Source organism: Cetorhinus maximus, chromosome 22, assembly GCF_964194155.1.
Source record: "Cetorhinus maximus chromosome 22, sCetMax3.hap1.1, whole genome shotgun sequence".
NCBI classification, from domain to species: domain Eukaryota; kingdom Metazoa; phylum Chordata; class Chondrichthyes; order Lamniformes; family Cetorhinidae; genus Cetorhinus; species Cetorhinus maximus.
Window position 1 is genome coordinate 24,062,635 of NC_135900.1, and position 20,565 is coordinate 24,083,199.

At 41.0% G+C, this 20,565-nt stretch overlaps 1 protein-coding gene across 2 annotated transcripts in view; it reads right to left on the reverse strand.

Annotated features, from left to right (window-relative positions):
- The window catches only part of LOC144696533 (protein O-mannosyl-transferase TMTC2-like), a 207,474-nt gene extending 193,653 nt beyond the window's left edge, over positions 1 to 13,821 (reverse strand). For both annotated transcript variants that reach the window (XM_078567932.1, XM_078567927.1), the window contains exon 1: positions 13,682 to 13,821. In XM_078567932.1, the coding sequence (XP_078424058.1) occupies positions 13,682 to 13,764 (83 nt within the window). In that variant the 5' untranslated portion in view covers positions 13,765 to 13,821. The remainder of the gene's footprint in view (positions 1 to 13,681) is intronic.
- Positions 13,822 to 20,565: the final 6,744 nt, after the last annotated feature.

The window sequence follows — 20,565 nt, forward strand, 5'->3', positions numbered from 1 at the left end:
TTGTCCTGGATGGTGTCAAGCTTCTTGAGTGTTGTTGGAGCTGCACTCACCCAGGCAAGTGGAGAGTATTCCATCACACTCCTGACTTGTGCCTTGTAGATGGTGGACAGGATTTGGGGAGTCAGGAGGTGAGTTGTTCGCCACAGAATGTCCAGCCTCCAACATGCTATTATAGCCACAGTGCTTATATGGCTAGTCCAATTCAGTTTCTGGTCAATGGGAACCCCAAAGATATTGATAGTGGGGGATTCAGCAATGGTAATGCCACTGCATGTAAAGGAGGATGATTAGATTCTCTCTTGTTGAGATGGTCATAAACTGGCACTTGCATAGCACAAATGCTACTTACCATTTATCAGCCCAAGCCTGGATATTGTCCAGGTCTTGCTGCAAATGGACATGGGCTGCTTCAGTATCTGAGGAGTCGCAAATGGTGCTGAGCATTGTGCAATCATCAGCGAACATCCCCACTTCTGACCTTACGATGGAGGGAAGGTAGCTGATGAAGCAGCTGAAGATGGTTAGGCTGAGACTCTATCCTGAGGAACTTCTGCAGCGATGTCCTGAGATTGATACGATTGACCTCCAATAACCACAACTGTCTTCCTTTGTGTTAGATATGACTCCATCCAGTGTAGCATTTTCCCCAGATTTCCATTGACTCCAGTTTTGCTCTGCCTATTGCATGCTGCTTATGCTGTTTGGCATGCAAGTAATCCTGTCTTGTAGTTTTACCAGGTTGACACCTCATTTTTAGATATGCCTGGAGCTGCTCCTGGCATGCCCTCCTGCACTCTTCATTGAATTAGGGTTGATCTCCCAGCTTGATAGTAATGGCAGAGTGGGAATGTGCCAGGCCATCAAGTTACAGACTATGGCTGAATACAATTCTGCTGCTGCTGATGGCCCACAGCACCTCATGGATGCTCAGTTTTGAGTTCTAGAACTGTTCAAAACCTATCCCATTTAGTGCGGTAATAGTGCCACGCAACATGATGGAGGGCACATTAATGTGAAGACTCCACAAGAACTGTGGGTGGTCACTCCTACTGATACTGTCATGGATAGACGTATATGTGACAGGTAGGTTGGTGAAGACACGGTAATGTAGTTTTTTCCTTCTTGTTGGATCCCGCACCAACTGCCTGGCAGCTATGTTCTTTAGAACTCAGCCAGCTCGGTCAGTTGTGGTGCTACCGAGCCACTCTCATTGATGGACATTTAAGTCCCCCACAGAGTACTCTCAGTGCCTCTTCCAAGTGGTGTTCAACATCAACAGCATTGATCCATCAGCTCAGGGAGGGAGGTTGGGCTGTAGGTATTTGTCCTGATGCCATGAGACTTCATGGAGTCTGGAGTCAGGGTGCCCAGGCAACTTCCTCCTGACTGTATACCATTGTGCCATGGGACAGGATATACCCAGGCTGTTGATGGTGGTGCCTGGAGCATTGTCTGTAAGATTTGATTCTGTGAGTATGACTCTGTCAGACTGGTGCTTGACTACTCTGTGGGACAGCTCTCCCAATTTTGCACAAGCCCTCAGATGTGGCAAGGAGGACTTTGCAGGGTCAACAGGGCTAGGTTTGCAATTGTCATTTTCAGTGCCTGGGTCTATGCTGGGTGGTCTGTCCAGTTTCAATTCGTATTGACTTTTCTGTAGCTGTTTGATACAACTGGGTGGCTTTGAAAGGCCATTTCAGAGCACATTGAGACCACATTTTGGAATAACATGTAGGCCAGCAGATTTCCTTCCCTAAAGGGCATTAGTGAGCTAGATGTTTTTTATGGTCACCATTAGTGAGACTGACTTTTAATTCCAGATTTATTAATTGAATTCAAATTCCACCAGCTGCCATGGTGGGATTTGAACCCATGTCCCCAGAGCATTAACCTTAGGTTGTTGGTCCAGTGATATTACCACCACAGCACTGCCTTCCTTTTGGTTATCTTTAGTTTCCTGGCCAATATTTATCCCTCAATCAACATTCCAAAAGCAGATTATCTGGTCATTATCACATTGCTGTTTTTGGGAGATTGCTGTATGCAAATTGGTTGTCACATTTCCTACATTAAAACAGTGACAACACTTCAAAAATACTTGATTGGTTGTAAAGCATTTTGAGATGTCAGTGGTTGTGAAAAGTGCTTTATAAATGCAAGCTTTTTTCTTTCAGATTCTTGCAAATGATCTGATTATTCGGTGCTTACTTGAGGATTAATATTCATATTAAAAAGATTGCTATGTTGCAAAATATGTTGAGGCATTCCTTTTTTGATGCTGCTAAAACTAATAACATTTAAATCAGTGCAGGCTAAGCAGTGTGAAACCAAACTACCATTTCCACTCTGATAGGAATAAGGACAGCGAATAGGTCTCCATGTGTGCGAGAGAATACCAGTGGAGTGGTTTCTTAACATACAAGTGATTACACAATTAACAGAAGTGATGAGGAATGTCAGAGCATATGATATGTCTTTCTTGACTCAATATATTTTTCTATATTTATACCGTAGTCTGGATAGTCCCTTCAGAAGGAGCAAAGGAATGCCTACCATATTCCACCATGTGATTTTATTTTGCTGATCATGTGAGATGTGGAACCATACTGCAGATGCACTTTCCCAGGACAAATAAACCATTAAGAGGGATCTTAACTCCGTCTAACTGTGAAATGAGAGTCAAAATGGAGGTGCGGGACTTGATACCCTTTTCCTGCTCTCTGCCATTTTTCAGCAGGCTTTTACTGGATGGCCCAGGTTTCCATTTGAAGGCACAGCCTCATGAATCTGCACAAATCAGGGTCTTATGCTGTGGACAGGACATCAATGCAATTTTGCCAGTGGTATTGTACACTGTGCCTCCTTCCCTCAGTAAAACCTGGCAGTACAGCCAAAGAGACTGGAATAGGTAAGTGTTCAAAGAACTCTTGTGGGGTCAGGAAATGCTGGTGTGCTTCTCCAGGCACCTCAAGAATAAACAAAAACAGAATTACCTGGAAAAACTCAGCAGGTCTGGCAGCATCGGCGGAGAAGAAAAAAGTTGATGTTTCGAGTCCTCATGACCCTTCCTCTGCGGAAGGGTCGTGAGGACTCGAAATGTCAACTCTTTTCTTCTCCGCCGATGCTGCCAGACCTGCTGAGTTTTTCCAGGTAATTCTGTTTTTTTTTTGGATTTCCAGCATCCGCAGTAGTTTTTTGTTTTTACCTCAAGAATAATATGGCAGCCACCAGCTCAGATTTCCTCATACACCACACCCCCTCCCCACCATACCCCACCCCGTTGTCCTGCTTTGTCTCTTGATTCACTCAGTGCCCAAAAATCAATCAATCTCAGTCTTGAATACACTCAATGGCTGAGCACACATAGGCCTCTGGGGTAGAGAATTCAAAAGGGTCACAACCCTCTGAACAAAGAAATTTCTCCTAATCCCATTGCTATTAATCCCAGTTGATTCCTTATCCTGAGACTATGACCACTTGTTCTAGGCTCTCCAGCACAAGGGAACAGCCTCACAGCATCCTGTGACAATCTCCAAGAATGTCCAGCTCCAATTTCTTCCCACGTTTAACACTGGGACATGGTGATAGCACATCATCACAACATAAATTGATGTCTAAGCTCCTTCCACTAAATACTGAAGGTTGACTTCCAATTGATGCTTTGCTGAGTCAGTACAGAATAATCTGTCTGAAGAGCAAAAGTAAATGAATCCACTGTTACGCTTTTTATTCTACTGGGGCTCTATCCACCAGCTCTGCTATAACTGCTCAAAGTTTTAATGTTACTTTAGCATTCATATACCACCTACTTCGTTAGTTCACACTGGCATTTGTGTAGCATTATCTGTAAAGGAAAGATTTATATTTATAAAACAACTTTCATGATCTCAAGAAATCCCAATGCATTTATAGCCAATGAAGTATTTTTATAACTGTTGACGACGTTTCAATGCATGAAAAGCGGCAGCCAATTTGTGCACAGCAAAGACACACAAGCAGCAACATGACAGTGACCAGATAATCTGTTTTCAAGTTTTGCTGAAGGATAAACATTGGCCAAGACACCGGAGAGAACACCACACTCTACTTTGAAATTGTGCCATGGCATTCTTTACGTCCACCAGAGAGGGCACATGGGGCCTTGATTTAAAGTCTCTTGCAAATTAGCTCCCAAACCACAGTAGACTAGAAAGGGAGCTGGTCCAAATAGTTTTAGTGTAGTGTTAATGTATCCTGAGAAAGAGAGACTGTAACAACGGACAATATGGGGAAATTAGAAAACTTACACTGTGCAGTAGTGGTTCTTTCTGAGTTAGGTTATTGCATTAGCATAAAAAGAATTTTTTTTTTGCATATATCTGGTCTATACCTGGACTGGGATTGCTTTATCCTGATCTCACCCAGCAATGACATCTGTCACCTTGATGAGCCAACGATAAAGTAAATCTGTGGCCCAATGAATAATAGAGACTGTCTGAATGCAAGCTGATTCTTGACCAAAAGGACTACTGTCATGACGAGTCCCATTTTTATCAGTAACTCACACAATGCAAAAAATTGGAGTCTTTCCTTAGCTACAAATTTGGCAGGTGCATATCCTGTTTAATTAGAACATGAGAAAAAACATTCTGTTCTCAACAAGTAGGGCTGAGTACACAATCTATTACTGTGAAAAGAAAATTGAGCACAGTAACTAACCATACACTGGAAACTTTGATTTGATAACTGTCCAGTTCTTTGGAGCATTACCGTACTATTCACGCTGTTCCACTGTTCAAAAAGCAATAGCAAGTCGATTTTATTCCAGAATCCAGACATTCCACATGGGAACATCAGTTAAAATCATTAGGTCTGTAAAGAACAGCTGAGAACAAGTGGTCTCTTCTCAGTTGTCTTCCTCTATAACTCGAGTGGAATAACTATAAGCAGAGCTACTACTCTACAAAGACTGAATAAATCAGTTTTCCTTTTCATTACATGGATTCTGGAATTGTTAAGTTTTGTGTTGGGATAGCATTCATGATTCCATCCATTGATTTATAGTGATTCAACAATTCAAATTCTGTTTTTATTATATGGGATTCCAAAATTTTAAACAGTGTTTTGGGGATTGCATTCCACAATTCCATGCATTTTTCTGTGAAAACTGCCAACCAGTGGCCTTGGTTATTAGTGAAAAAGATTTACTATAGTTTTGTTATAAAGCTGTGTTGAAATACAATTATATATTTAAACATTACAATGTTTACTCAAATTTTCTGAAGCCATTGTTTTCAAATCCAAATATGTATAAGTGATGCTGAAAGAGTTAAGAAAAGAATTGCAAAAATTTTGACTCAGTTATTTATTCCTTTTTAACAATTCATAGTTTATTTCTATTTTTTCGGATATGCTTAATTGTAGATAACTTTCTAACTAGTATAAATAAACTTTAGGTCTGCAAGCAGCTTAACAGAAAAGGTTCTGACAGAGCTCTGACCTGCTGTGCTCTCTTTTATCAGCCTTGCTCAATGATATTGCCATACCAGCTGTTAATACATGGTGTGCTTCCTGATTACTAATGACACTGTAAAAAGAACTATTTGAGGCTGTTTAATAATTTCTTCAATGGATTTTTCCTATTGTAATTTCAATTACTCTCAAAGATAATTCCTTAAGAAGAATTTTGGGTTAAAAAAAAATCACAGAGCCCCTTGCCTTAAGAATTGAGATTTTAGTTATAAACATCACACCATCTATTTTTAAACAGATGTTAAAGCCAATTTCTAGTTTAGTGGGAAGAGAGGCTTATGTGAGATGCGTGACCTTTTTCTAGTATATTTTGGCAGTGGAGTGTAGCTACTGTCAATAATTTACAATGTACTAAATGGTTTTTCAACCATGAAAGTTGCTCATTGGGCACAATAGCAAATAACAACTCTGGATGCACTACAGCTGATTATGTACTGAATGCCCCTGACCTCTCAAAATTTGCTCATCTTGCTTTTAAGTTGGGCAATTTTAAAAGGAAATGATGTACTGACTTTGATATTTATTTGCATTAAATGGGAGAAAAGATGTAATCGTTTTAGCATGACTTCACTAGCCTGGGAATCAAGAGAGGAAACAGTGTTATTTTTCTCTGTTTTCTTTCTCTTTGTAACAAAGTCTTTCTCATCATATCAGCAAATTTACTGCATGTTATACCATAGCTGACAGGAATATTGATAAAGCATCCATCTGGCTTCAGATAGGTGGCTGAAATTTTTGACTCAAAATATCAAGGTTACTGCCAAGATGTCTGACCCAGAAGAAATACAGTAAATCACATAATCAAGCTTCCAAAAACCTGTTGTTTGAGAACAAAAAATGGCATTAGCACACCATAATTCTCCAACCAATTACTATATAGGTCACTAGAACCGAGCGGTAGCTTACACTGTCAACTTACTGAATATTTTTAATATGTTAACATTTCCATATTTCAACTTTAAATCTAAAATTGTAGCATCTAAGTATGACATATATTTAATTATAAAGACAAATGTTGATTTTTTTGTTATTATACTACATCATCTTAGAAATATTATCCCTTGGCGCTTTAGCTATTTCAATTATTGCAGATTAACAAAGATCACAGGGAATACAGATTAAAATGTATCTGCAAATAACCAAGAGTTATCTTGCTCTACACAATGAAAATGTGCTCACAATGGGGCGACCTGCTAATCATTGCTTATTAGTGAATTCAGAAGCATACTTTTCAATCTGCTGCTCGATGTTGAGCTCAGCCCTAAACACTGAAAATTAATTTGGTGCAATGTTAGACTGTTGATAAACATTTCAACTCATAACTCCAGTTTAAAGTTAGTGCTGATGCAAATTCAGACTGCTGTGCTGTCAAATCTGACCCGCTCTTCCATTCTGAGCAGCATACAATCATGTTGGCAGCTTCATACCACCCAAATTATGCCCTGATCTGAATGCTTGAGTGATCTGATTAAATTCATAAATACTAATCTGAAATGAATTCAATCTATCACTGTTGGCAGTGCAAAAATATAACTGAAGACAAGAAATAAGAGGTGAGGAAATCGTGGTCAGTTTACTTTGTTTGTTTACAAGGTTTCTCCAAAAAATCTTTTTCAATTTAACTTATTGAATGGTTAAAACTTTGGGCTGGGAAATGTAAGTTTTTTAACCAAAGTCACAAATAAAACACTGTTGAAGTCATGTAATTGTTGCACCTTCACCAACACTATTATGCCTTGATTATATCCAATAATTGAATTTATAATGTATTTGATGGGAGTTAAATTTAGCTCTGAGACTCCATAGATTGGAACTTTTGGAAGAACCTGGAATCAGAAATCAACGATGGTTTCTAAATGCTGGTATGAAATAAATATATGATTCAATGTTTTAATAAGAAGGGTTACAGGAGTTATTGTTTATGGGCAACAGCATTTAATTGTCAGACTCTGATGTATCTAATACATTGTTCGCAGCATTATGTAGATGAGGGTATACAAACTATGTCTTCAAACCTAGTGGAAAACAGTGACATTTTAGGAAGAATTGGATTGTTTTCAACTCAAGAGATGGGCACACGATCGATTGTAGTACCAGACTTGCATGCTTAATCCGCAAGTTGAGAGAGAGACCAGTTCTTCCCACAATGGAAAGGATACTGGATGACTATCTGGAAAACACAACTGAGGGCTTTTGATTACATCACAACGAGAATAAAGGCCAGGCATTTATCGGTGCCAATATACTACTACTTTTGTATCAATGTGAAAACAGCAGGGTAACTCTCAACAATTAGGTTCCGGTCTGACTCTTGAGAATACTCAAAATCCAAGGAACAAGATAAGGGCACCACACATTGGTTGGGCGGCTCACCAAATGTAACATAACTTCAATCCTGTGAAAATGCTTCTGGCTCAGATTTTGCAGTAGTAATGAGAGCAAGGCTGTCAGTCTTTACTCCTCTGAAATTGACAGCAAATTCTGGAGTTTCCACATACGCAGTTAAATGTAGAAATCCAAAAGCTGATATCAGTGATTCAATGCTTCCCCGTAGCATTGCTGATGGAGACTCCCCCAGACTTCAAGCAAGTAGAAATCACTGAACTGATAAAAACTTGACCTTTTACACTATTAGTCTTGCTGTAAAAAGCCTTGAAAAATATACACCTTGTTGAATGTGGTATAACTGGTTTTTAACTGCAAACTAAATACATAATTATTGCTGAACAGCCTCACTGACCCTGGAAAACTATTCTTATGTTTGTGGAATGTCAAATTTCTCCATCATGACACCAAAGCATTCACTTTTCTTAAGGGTTTGTTTATGATTTCAGTTTCTATATAATCCCATGTTTATGTTCTGGTCATTTATTTCACTCTTTGTAAAGATAATAATATCATAAGAAAAAGGAGCAGATGTAGGCTATTCAGCACAGTGAGCCTGCACCACCATTCAAAAAGATCATGGCTGATCTGATTGTGGCCTTAACTCCATTTTCCTGCCTGTCCCCCCAAAATCCTTAACTCCCTTGTCAATTAAAAGTCTAACTCAGCCTTGAATATGTTCAATGACTCAGCCTCCACTGCTTGCTTTGGACAGGAATTCTAAAGGCCATAAGATTTTAATTAAAAGTGAAAAATTCAGTGCATTTTACTTCCTGGTATCCTGTCTGTAAGAATGTTTCAATGTGATTGGCTGCTTACCCTCCTTTATGACATCACTGTTGCTGAATGCCTGGAGATCCCCTTGACTTTGCACCAGGTCCTAACTAACATTGGGAAAGGGGGTTCCGTAGAAGAGTCATATGGATTTGAAATGTTAACTCTGCTTCTCTCTCCACAGATGCTGCCAGACCAGCTAAGATTTTCCAGCGCTTTCTGTTTTTATTTGGAAAGGGGGAATCCATAACACAGAGGTCACTAGTTTGAAAAGGGAAAATCCATACCACGGAGGTCACTAGCTACAATTTTCCAGCGCTTTCTGTTTTTATTTGGAAAGGGGAAATCCATACCACAGAGGTCACTAGTTCTCTGTGGGCAGCTTTCTTCGATGTCAGCAGCAAGCATCATTGCATCGCCACTGACTGCGAAATCCAGACCATTCACCTGGGAATAATTCAAATTTAGCTACTGCCACCTACTCTCCCATGGCATTAACAAAGTTACCTGGATAACAAAGCTCTGTGCATGTGCACAATGGTATTCTCCATGCCTGTCACCATGAACCCAGAAAGAACAACATGGCATGCATATTCTAAGATGCACAGCATGCAAAAGTTAAAGACAAAGAACATGTAATATGTAGCAGACTAAGAATTTCATTGTGATTCAATGAGTGCAAAGCTGCTTTGTCACTGAACTCAATGTGAGGCATAATGAGATGCAAGTGACAGCATAACTTGAAATGCTAGATGCATATTGCATTTTAGGAACAATAAGCTTGAATATAATGCCACCTCTTTTGAAGAAGGGCAGGGCAGTTTTCCCACTGTCCTGGACAATATTTATCCCTTGATCAACTCTTGAAACAGATGATCTGATCATTTAATTTGTTGCCATTTGTAAAATTAAATTTAAAAAGACTTGTATTTATATAGCATCCTTCACAGCCACTGAAATAGCAAAGCACTTTACAGCCAATTAATTACTTTAGAAATGTAGTCACTGTTGTAATATGGGAAACACAACAACCACTTTGTTCACAACAAACTCTCACAAACAGCAACATTGCAATGGCCAGGTGATCTGTTTTTGTGGTGTCGATTGAGGGATAAATGCTGGCTAGGACAACGGGGTAACACTCTGCTCTCTTTTGCAATCATGATATGAGCTCTTTTACACCCACCAAAGAGGGCAGACAGGGCCTCAGTTTAACATCTCATCTGAAACCCCATGCTCCAACAGTGCAGCACTCCCTTAATACTGCACTAGAGTGTCAGCTATGGTTTGTGTTCAAGTCCTGGAGTAGACCTTCTGACTCAGGGATAAGAGTGCTACCAACTGAGCCATAGCTGGCACCTGTGGGGTATTTGAAATCCGTAAGACCTTGCTATGTGCAAATTTGCTGCTGTATTTTCTACATTATAACAGTGACTACAACTTAAAAGTCCTTCATTGGTAACACACTTTGGGATATGATGGGGTTGTGACAGGTATGATACAAAGCAAAATAATTTACTTCCATCTGCTGAATTTTTTTATTCATTCATGGGATGTGGGCATCACTGACCAGGCCAGCATTTATTACCCATCCCTAGTTGCCAGAGGACATTTAAGAGTCAACCATATTACTGTGGGTCTGGAGTCACATGTAGACCAGACCAGGCAAGAATGGCAGATTTCCTTCCCTAAAGGACATTAGTGAAGCAGATGGGTTTTTGCAACAATTGACAATGGTTTCTTTTTAAATTCCTTATTTTTTTTTTAATGAATTCAAATTCCACCATTTAGCTGTGGTGGGATTTGAACCCAAGTCCCCAGAACATTACCCTGAGTCTTTGGATTACTAGTCCAGCAACACTACCACTATGCCATCACCTCCACCCAAATTAGAAGTCTACATTTACTGTCCTAAGTTCATTGAGAACCACCTAGCACTTATTTATATGTTATAAAGGGCATTTTAATACAGTTGAAGTTATACAGATAATGACTAATTGCTTTGACATCCCAAGTGCCTTAATAAAAGTTGTGTTGTGTGACCTAAGATGCTACTCTGATGTAGGAGCATTTGTTGATAATCAATTGGAATACTAAAAGATTGGAGAATCTTTTGATTCCTTGACTGGAGAATCATGATGAAATTCTCGCAATGCTGCATATCACATGATCATTTACCTCTTTCACTTTTGCATGCTAGAATAATATTGTTAACATCCATGAAAAACACCATAACAATGAAACGTGAATGACAAAAATTCAGATAATTCACATTTTACAACAATCCGCCTTTACTGGAAAAACCTGTCTGTGGACTGGCTGTACAAATGACTATCATACGATATGCCAATTACAATGGTAAACTGTACCCCCAAGTCAACAATTTGAAGCAATATACCACATTCACTTGTTCACCCCGCCCCCCCCCCCCAAAACCACAAAGTTTGGAGAGGTCTGTTAAATGTCACTGAGAACAACATTCTTTTTTCAAATTATTTAAATAGCTCTCAAACTCTAAAGGAATATTTGTGGAAAAGCCCGACACTTCCCTTGGTTTCTAGATGAAAAATACCTAACTAAAAATTAAGGCTTTCCCAAACCCGCTAAAAAAAAAACACCATGAGGTACCACACTACCCGATTTAAGCTGTCATCTCTATATAACTTCTGAGAATTAGTTACAGAAAACAACTCAATCAACATTTAATCCAAACTTCCAGTACCTTTACTTTCCCTGCTGTTTATTCAAATCAATGTTCAGCAGGAGGTACTGACAGCAAAAGCGAAGTGACAAACCATCATGGTCCCCGAAATGACTCCATGGGATACCGGCATCCAAACTCTTAACTATTCCTTTGAAATTCTTTCCTCTGTTAGTTTAGTAGAGCCCATAACCCATTTGGTTTTAAATGGGCTTTTTTTAAAAAAAAAAATGGGCTACTTTATTCTGGACGCGTTAATGCCGCCAATACAACAGCAAGAGATTTCGGGTGAACGTTAAGCTGATAAATCAGTATCCCACGCATCGACTGGGGGGCCCATATTCCTGCACCTTCACTCTAAAAATAAATGCTGAGAAGCTGGCAAAGAGCCAATCATTCTCTTGGTGTATAAATTCACACACCCCCCCCCCAGCCCCGACTCTTCTCCCCCCCCCAACCCCACCACCCCATGTATAATTTTAATTAAACTGGAAACTCTTTCGAGTTACCAACAGTCACAGATTGCAACTTCTTTCGAATACAATCACAGTCCTTGGTTTTCCGGGAGTGGGACATGAACCCACAACCCTCTGATTCAAAGGTGAGGGTGCTATGAACTGAGCCACAGCTGACACCTGGAGTGGCAGAGCTTAGTGGGGCAATGACGTGGGCTTATCCGGAACTGCTTGTCTTAAAGCACACGTGCTTGTCGTACTTGCGAAGGACAGGCCAAGTCCTGAGCTGGTATTTCTATTCTTAATATTTACTCTTTGCCGGATTCCAGTGCCGATCAAACTGGTTTAGTAAGTGTCGAAGGGTGCACAACAGATAGATGTTGTTCATTTAAACGTATTTCCAGTCACTCAGAATGCACCCCCCCCCCACCCCCCCACCCTAGACACACACACAGACATACATACACATATATATATAAAATCACACTGTTGGGCTCTTGGCAAGAAGAGAAGCTGATTTACGTTATTATTCAACGTGACAAAATGAGCCTATCAAAGCCCACGTACTTTCAATGAAAGTCGCTGATAATCATTCTCTTTTTTTAAAAAAAAGATGAAAGGTTGAACCTATCTCTAGGCATCTCTCACTGTAAACAACGCAAACACGCTGCCGTGGGGATGCTGCCTGACTCTCTCGCTGCCGGCAACGCTCTCACTATTCCTCCGGTTCCAAACCAAATGGTTTATTTTTCTCAGGCCGGCCCTCCAGAAACTGAGCAGAAGCACGGAGTGTGTGTGGGGGAATGGGAGGGGGTGGAGAAGGAGGGAAAAAAACACGTCTCCAGTTGACTGAAATAACGGCTTTTAATGGAACATCCCAAACCGTGCAGCGCCAACTTCATCAAGGGGTAGTCAGTCCTCTGATGAGAACCGATCAAGTCAATGTACCGTCAGTTCTAGGTCGGTTTAATTTAAATAGAGCGTGAAAACCCCAGACACTGAAGTTTATCCACGCGTGATTGTTCTCATATATTCCAATTATGCAGCCACTAAATGGTAATCAGATTAAGTCACCGGAAACTGAATTAAACTCAAGATTCACAATAGCCCGGGACGCTTTTAATCAATTTGCAACAATTCTGCGCATCAAAATACAGCGGTTTTCACCAATGGAACACCCACCAGCAGAGCAGAGAGGTTTATGGGGGGGGGGGTTTCAGAGTTTCTTAGACAACAGCTGACACATTTTTCACCTCGCGATCGCATTTTTTTTTTGGACATGTATTTGAAGAGAAATTGTTTCTTTTCTGAATCTGTAAGACAATTGCTGGCAAGAATGAGGATTTCAGCTACCACAGTAAATATTTAAAATAAAAAACACCCCTGTGACTCTCGGAGCAAAATTCATTGCCAAAATGTGAGGGAATCTGTGACTATTCTGCTAGGAATAGCCCGTGAGGTTTTATTTCTAACCGGCTGACATGATGGGGGGATCTTTATTCCTCCCTCACCTAACCCACCCCCTTCCTCCCCTCCCCAGAGTGGATCGCCAGGTTTTACAGCTTGGCTGGAACAGCATCCGCAGACCCCTGGTGACCCAACTCCAAGAGTTTTCAGCGCAAACAAGATTTCATTTTCGATCCTCTCCCTCCTTCCCTCCCTTCCACCTCCCCTTCTCCTCTCCTCCTCTCCTCTCCTCCCCGGAGGAGACGCTGCCATCCATCCCCCCCCCCCACCTCTGCCTACAGATTCAGATCAGAATTGCCCCGGCCAACAACAACAAAAAAAAATAAGGCTGGCAGCAGTTTTAAGTGATCAATCAGGAAGTACGGAAAAAGAGAAGAACAATACCTACCTGTCATCGTAACAGAAGTCAGCACTCAGTGTGTTCAGATATAGGGCAACAGCAACAGCGCTGCTGACAAATTCAGGAATCATGTCTACTACAGTATCGCCTGGACTCCTCTGTTCACCTCGCTGGGTCGGATCCGCATCCTCGGGCTGTTTATTGTTGTTGTTGTTGTTTTAGTTGTTTTATGGGGTTTTTTTGTTGTTGTTCTTTTTCTTCCCACCCCACCCACCTTCCCCTTTTTTTTTGTTTTGAGTCTCTGCAGACTGCAAGGTGCTGCCGCTGGCCCCGGGACTTCGCCGTGCAAATCGGTCGGCTACATTTAGCGATCCGCTTCCAGTGTGTCTGTCTCTCTCTCTCTGTATATATATATATATATATATAAATGTGTAAAGGCTGCAAACAGTGAGTGAGTGAGTGTGTGTGAATGAGTGTATGTGTGTGTGTGTGAGTGAGAGTGTGTTTCCCCGCTTGTAAGAGCGGAGCCGCGTGTGGGGACCCCCGCAGGCAGCAGCGCGCATGCGTGCAGCCCCGCCCCTGTCAGTGCCGGTCAAGCGGCTCGAGCGCACAGCCCAGTCGCCGGGCTCGCCGCTCGCGCTCCGAGTGTCTGAGCGGCTGTCACTCAGCAGCCCCGCCCCCCCCCACCACCACTCCCCCCTCCCCACCCCTGTCAGTGCCGGTCAGGCGGCGGCTCGAGCGCACAGCCCAGTCGCCGGGCTCGCGCTCCCAGTGTCTGAGAGCGGCTGTCACTCAGCAGCTCCGCACCTGCAGCCCTGGCCGTCCATAGGCGGCATCAGCAAAGCCCCCCCCCCACCTCCCCATCCCCCTCGATTTTAAATGGTCAAATTGCAGAAGGTCGAGCCCTGGGGTGCCTGGCCCCGGGACCGCCGGCTGAAATTCTCCGGCGTGGTGGGCTCGGCGTTAGAGCTTTGATCCCCAGTGTTGCCCGACCATTCCTGGTCCTGGTCTTGCAAGGGCAAGGCTTTCCCCTCCCCCCCCCCCCCCCCAGGGGGTCATCGCTTGCTTGCCATTGATGAATGGGCCGAACTGTCACGCCGCGGTCTAAGCAACACGTCAACATCCCGCTATTTGTTCCTCTGAATTAGTGCCCCTTTTGCAGATCCCCGTCTGTCATTGTCAGCACCATCAGGAGAAAGTATGATTATTAATTGCGCAACTTAGCCCGATGTTTAAAAACCGCGTCGACAAGTTTATGGGCATCCTCCGAACATACCCAGGGGATTATAAATTTAAAAAAATAAGCGAGCAGGTAGTTTGTGTTAAAAGTTGCAATGGGGTATTTGGGATCAACCTCTGCTGCTCTCTTCCCGGCTAACGCCATAGGGCTGGGGAATACAAGAGTTAGTCGGAATTGCAGATTTGGAGATGTAGAACGAAGCTTTCCTCCATTAAACGAAATCGTAAAGCAGTTATTTGTAAACATGCGTACAGTTCCACTAGGAGAACTCTTCACCCAATTGACACGCAGCGTCAAAAGTATTGCCAGCAACATTTTACTGTATATGCAAATCAGAACACGATAGCAGTCTAGGATTGTTCCAAACATTTATCGTACAATGTGCTTTATGCTGTTACGCGAATGAGCTTACACACATTTTGCAGTCGATGTACATGTAGGTTTAGCCTTGGTATCGTTCTCCAATTTCTCATTTAAATAGAATTACGCTTAGTTTGTATATTTATAATATTCCAGGACGCTCTCTTAATCCCAAACATTAGAAGTTAAATCATCCCTTTCTCTGCGTGAAACACGGATTCTTGTACTTCTTAAAGAAAACAATAAATGCTGAAAATCCTCAGCAGCTCAGGCAGCATCTGTGAAGCGAACATTTCAGGTCGATGACCTTGCACCAGTGCTGTGAGAGGTCACGACCTGCTCTGTTTCTCTCGCCACAGATGCTGCCAGACTTGTTGAGTGGTTCCAGCATTTGCTGTTTTTATTTCAGATTTCCAGCGTCCGCAATATTTTGCTTTTGTGTCATTGTGCTTCATATCGAAGCCCAGTAATGGCTCCAAGTGCAGCGAAGTTGGAGAACGTTTGGGTAAGGAAAACAGAAACTGCTGGGACTACTCAGCAGGTCTGGCAGCATCCGTGGAGAGAGAAACACACAGGGACTTGGAAAAACTTCAGACCAGCAATATTCCAAGCATCTTCTCCGTCATTCACATTTTACCAGGAAGCTTCGGTTTACTAACTCCCAAGTCATAATGAGAAATGTCCTCGGTGATTTGGGGTCTAGGGATTACATCTCATACAAACAAGTGCACCTGCATTACACCACCCACCGAGATGATGGGATGTCCCTTTCTTATTGTTCTCGATTTATTTAGAACCCTCTCAATGATCGGCTGCTGACCATTTCCAGCTCCGGAATTAAAACTTCAAAGTACTGTTGCCCTTTTTGAAAAAAAAAATCTACACAAACTTTTGCCAGCATTTCCCTTTCCTCATCTCCTCCTTCGTAACTGAAGGAATGCATGCTAACTGAGGAACAAGGACGGTTGTGTGTGTGCTAAGCATCCGGAAAGCATCAAAAACAGGAAATAACAAAGGAAACAGACAATTCTTCAGAATGTGTGTTTGCTTTTTCTTGACCATCCTATCTTGATGTGGTTTGTGAATATTTCTAGTCATCCTCCTCAAACTATTCAGCGTCTTCTTTCACTGCTATATAAGCAGCATGTTGGGGAGCGCTGGTTATGGCTGAACTTCAATCAAGCAAGTAACTGACATGAAAAAATACCAGAATCTACAGCTATAAGCTTGTTTAGCTTACTTTATTCAGAACGAATTATTTTTTTCCGTTTCACACCAGTTTGCTGTAACATACCAGGACTTGTATCAGTTATGCCCTCTAGCGGCGGTTTCCCCCTTTTTTTTAAGCACACGTCCCTTTTGAGGATGAATTGTACAGTATTAAGTCGCAGAAATCTCCAACAAGCCAGTTATTGCAGTTATTAAATTATTCAATTGCACCATAACTTCAATTCTGTAACCTGCATTACAGCTCTAAATGGTTAGACAGGTTGTTGTAGCTTTTTAAAAAACTAGCTGCAAGTTTAATTCTCATCTTTTACTACTAGCTTCTGAGAATTTTGCTTAAATTCATGCTTAAATGTTACTTCAGATCTTATTCCATTGTTGTTGCAGTGACTCCAGAATACAATTCACAATTCCTAACTAACATTATCGACATATGGTTTATCTGGTATAACGCCCGAATGAATGGCCTTTCCTCATGTATTCTGAACATTGATTCCTCTGGTATAATATCCGAATGACCATTCCTCATGTATTCTAGACATTGATTGTCAACTGGCTTTAAGGCCATGGAGGGTATCACAGCTGGACTCCACTAGTCACCAATTGTAAGCCACACAACTGCCATTTCCAACGGGAGTCACTGGCTAGCCAATTGAACCAACAGTCTGGTCCGTTTTCCTTCTACCCACACAAGGAGATATCTAGCAACCCAACTGTTGCCCCAGCCAAGATAGACTAATTCAGGACATATCAGGAATTGAACCTGACTTGTGGTGCACATCTTTTGGGAGGAGCCTGTAACAGTTTCTAACTGATAACATTGGCGGAAGTGAAACATAACGGAAGTTAAAAACATTTACATTCACGTTGGAAACCGCTGCAGTCAGCACCAACAAATTGAGGACAGGCTGTGGGAAAGGTCTTTGGTCTGTGACCTAATTTGAATATCTGTCTACAAACATGGAGGAATATCAACAAGATGAAAAAAAAACAAAAGAAACTGAGGGTCTTTTTGGCTCAGATATGTTTATTTGGGTTGAATATCCTGCCTGATGTAGTTTGTGTTAATTTACAATTATCAATGTCAATTAAAATTCTTGCTTTAAAGTTAGACATTGTTACAGATACCTGACTTCCCTCGATGTCAGTCATGAATAAGAGATTATATTGTGTGCTTATGACTAAGTGTTATGCATTTATATTCTCCTGTTCTTTTCTGCTACTACTTCTCATCAGAAGTAATTATACACCATTGCCCAAGGACAGGTATAACATTTTCTCAAGAACCATAACTGTCCACTAGGAGGTATACTAGGGCAGCCTGAGTGTTGGACCATGAATTTGATCTCCCTGCATGTGGAAAAATAATTTTTTTTTTCACAGTCACACATGTTTAATAGTCAGAAACATAACTAAATAATAAAAAAAAGCACAACAAGGGAGCCTTCAGAGCTCCAGAGAATCACCGCGCGATGCCTCCCAACGTCAAACAGCCACCAAGTCTCACAAGGCCTGAGATGCACTTCTCCAAAGGAGGCAGCATCACTATCTAATCAGCTCTTCCTGTGATATGTTGGTTGCGATTCAGACTTGCTGCACTATTGTTATATTCATTCATGGGGTGTGGGCTGCACTGGCAAGACCAGCATTTATTGTCCATCCCTAATTGCCCTTAAGAAGGTGGTGGTGAGGCATCTGCTTGAACCACTGCAGTTGTTGTGGTGTAGGTCCATCCAAAGTGCTATTAGGGAAAGAGTTCCAGGATTTTGACCCAGCAAGACTGGAGTTAGAGTGGTGTTTGATTTTGAGGGGATTCTGCTGCCCTTTCCCTTCTAGGTGCTAGAGCTTGCAGGTTTGGGAGTTGTTGTTGAAAATGAAGGGAGTGAATGCTTAAGGTGATGGATAGGGTGGCTATCAACCAAAGTGCCTTGTCTCAGATAGGGTCAAGCTTCTTGAGTGTTGTTGAAGTTGCACACATCCCAACAAGTGGAAAGCATTCCAGCATACTCCTGAAATGTACCTTGTAGATGGTGAAAAGACTTTGGGGAGTCAGGAGTCACTGCAAAATATTCAGCCTCTGACCTATTTATGTGGCTGGTCCATTTAAGTTTATGGTCAATGGTTATGCTAGGATATGGAGTGGATTCAACAATGGTAATGTCACTGAATGTCAAGGAAAGGTGGTTAGATTCTCTCTTGTTGGCGATGGTCATGACCTGGCATCTGTGTGGGGTGAATGTTATTTGCCACTTATCAGTCCAAGCCTGCATGTAGTCCAAGTCTTGCTGTATGCGGTCACAGACTGCTTCATTATCTGAAGAGTTGAGAATAGAACTGAAGACTATTTAATCAACAACAAACATTTCACTTCTAACCTTACGATGAAAGGAAGTTCATTGATGAAGTAGCTGAAGATGGTTGGGTCCAGGACACTACCCTAAAGAGCTCCTGCAGCAATGTGGTGCATTACTATACCGATCATCAGACCATCTATTGGTAAATTTAAAATATGCATAAAGCAGTATGATAGTGCAAGATGTTAGTACTAATATGATCCTTATGGAGTTTAAGGAAATTTAGTTAATTCTTGTACTTCTCCACAAGATCCAGTGTTGGCCATAGTATAACAATGCGTAAAAGCAGATATCAAGCTCAGAAAAAAGATGAAAATTGGAAAATAAGGCATCCTAGATCACTCTTGTACATCCACAATAAGCAGATGAGAGACAACATAGTTAATGGTTGTCTGCCCACTGCCTGAGTTGTAAACAGTTTGTAGCATAGACAGTGTTAGTTAAATCTATATATATTTACAATTTCATTTTATTTAAATATTAGGACATAATATAGCCTTGGAATTTGCAATCAACATAAAAAAACCCTGTCATGATTAAAAGGAGGCAAAATAGCAAAGAACTGGAAGAACATTTGGAGGACTGCATAAGGAAAATATTAGTTAGAAGATTAAAATATTTTTGTTCAAATTAAAACTGAAATCTGAACTAAAAGCAAAAAATGCTGGAAACACTCAGCAGGTCTGCTAGCATCCACGGAGAGAGAATTAACATTTCATGTCTGTACTTTCATCAGAACCCAGATTGAAATCAAGAATGAAGTCAACTGTCAACTACAGAAACGTTAAAATAGAAACTTATGCTGTTCTAAAATCTATTGCATCAGTAAAACAGTGACAAAATAACAAATCAAATGATACTTAAAGGAAAACTTGTATTCCTTATTCAAATGTGTCTTACACAGCACAACAGTGACAAGAGCAGCTGTTCCCTTGCTGCAGAAATTGTCAATGTTTATCTGGAAGTTTGTTCAGTCAAAGGTTTCAGATGTTCATATTCACCATAAAATCTATCAAAGTACATAATATATCGCACAGAACCCAACATAAGAGTATTGGTTGCACTGTGCCATGATTTAATAGTAATACGTTCTCATCCAAAGTGCTTTTTGTACATTTTATTGGCAACATGGCAGTTTAACGCCTAGTAGAGGTTCCGCAGTCATGGTGCAGTGTAATAAACAGGCTGTAAATACACACTTTAAAATTCTTTACAAGTGCTCCGTTCTTTATCAAACATTTGTTTATTTAGTGAATGTCTCACAGTTACAAGCCTATGTTCTGTTCAGATCCATGTTCTTTTTGGAGGTAATGAATTTTTGTCAAATGCAATAAAAGTTCTGTACTGAGAAAGACAGACTGGTTGTCAGGTTTTCGTAGGTAGAACACTCATGAATCATGCAGCACGTAATTCTCCACTTTACTTTTTGAACATTTATTTCCTGGGACAACAATATTAATTGTAACCTAAGCATAATGACGCTGCTTTAAAATAAAACTTTTGTTTCAGAATTTCCAATTGCTTATCACAAAGTGCAATTAAGAAAAAACTCACAAAAATACAATAAAAGCAAACTAAAATTTAAAAAGAAATCAATATCACACCACTTACAGTAGTTCAACAACAAATATAAGTGTTTAAATAGTAAAATACCTGAGGCAAAAATAACTTGGGCAAGGGATTCTGCGGTAATAATCTCAGTAAGGACTAAACCAAGGAGAGCTATAGGATCCTATTGAAAGCTGATACTT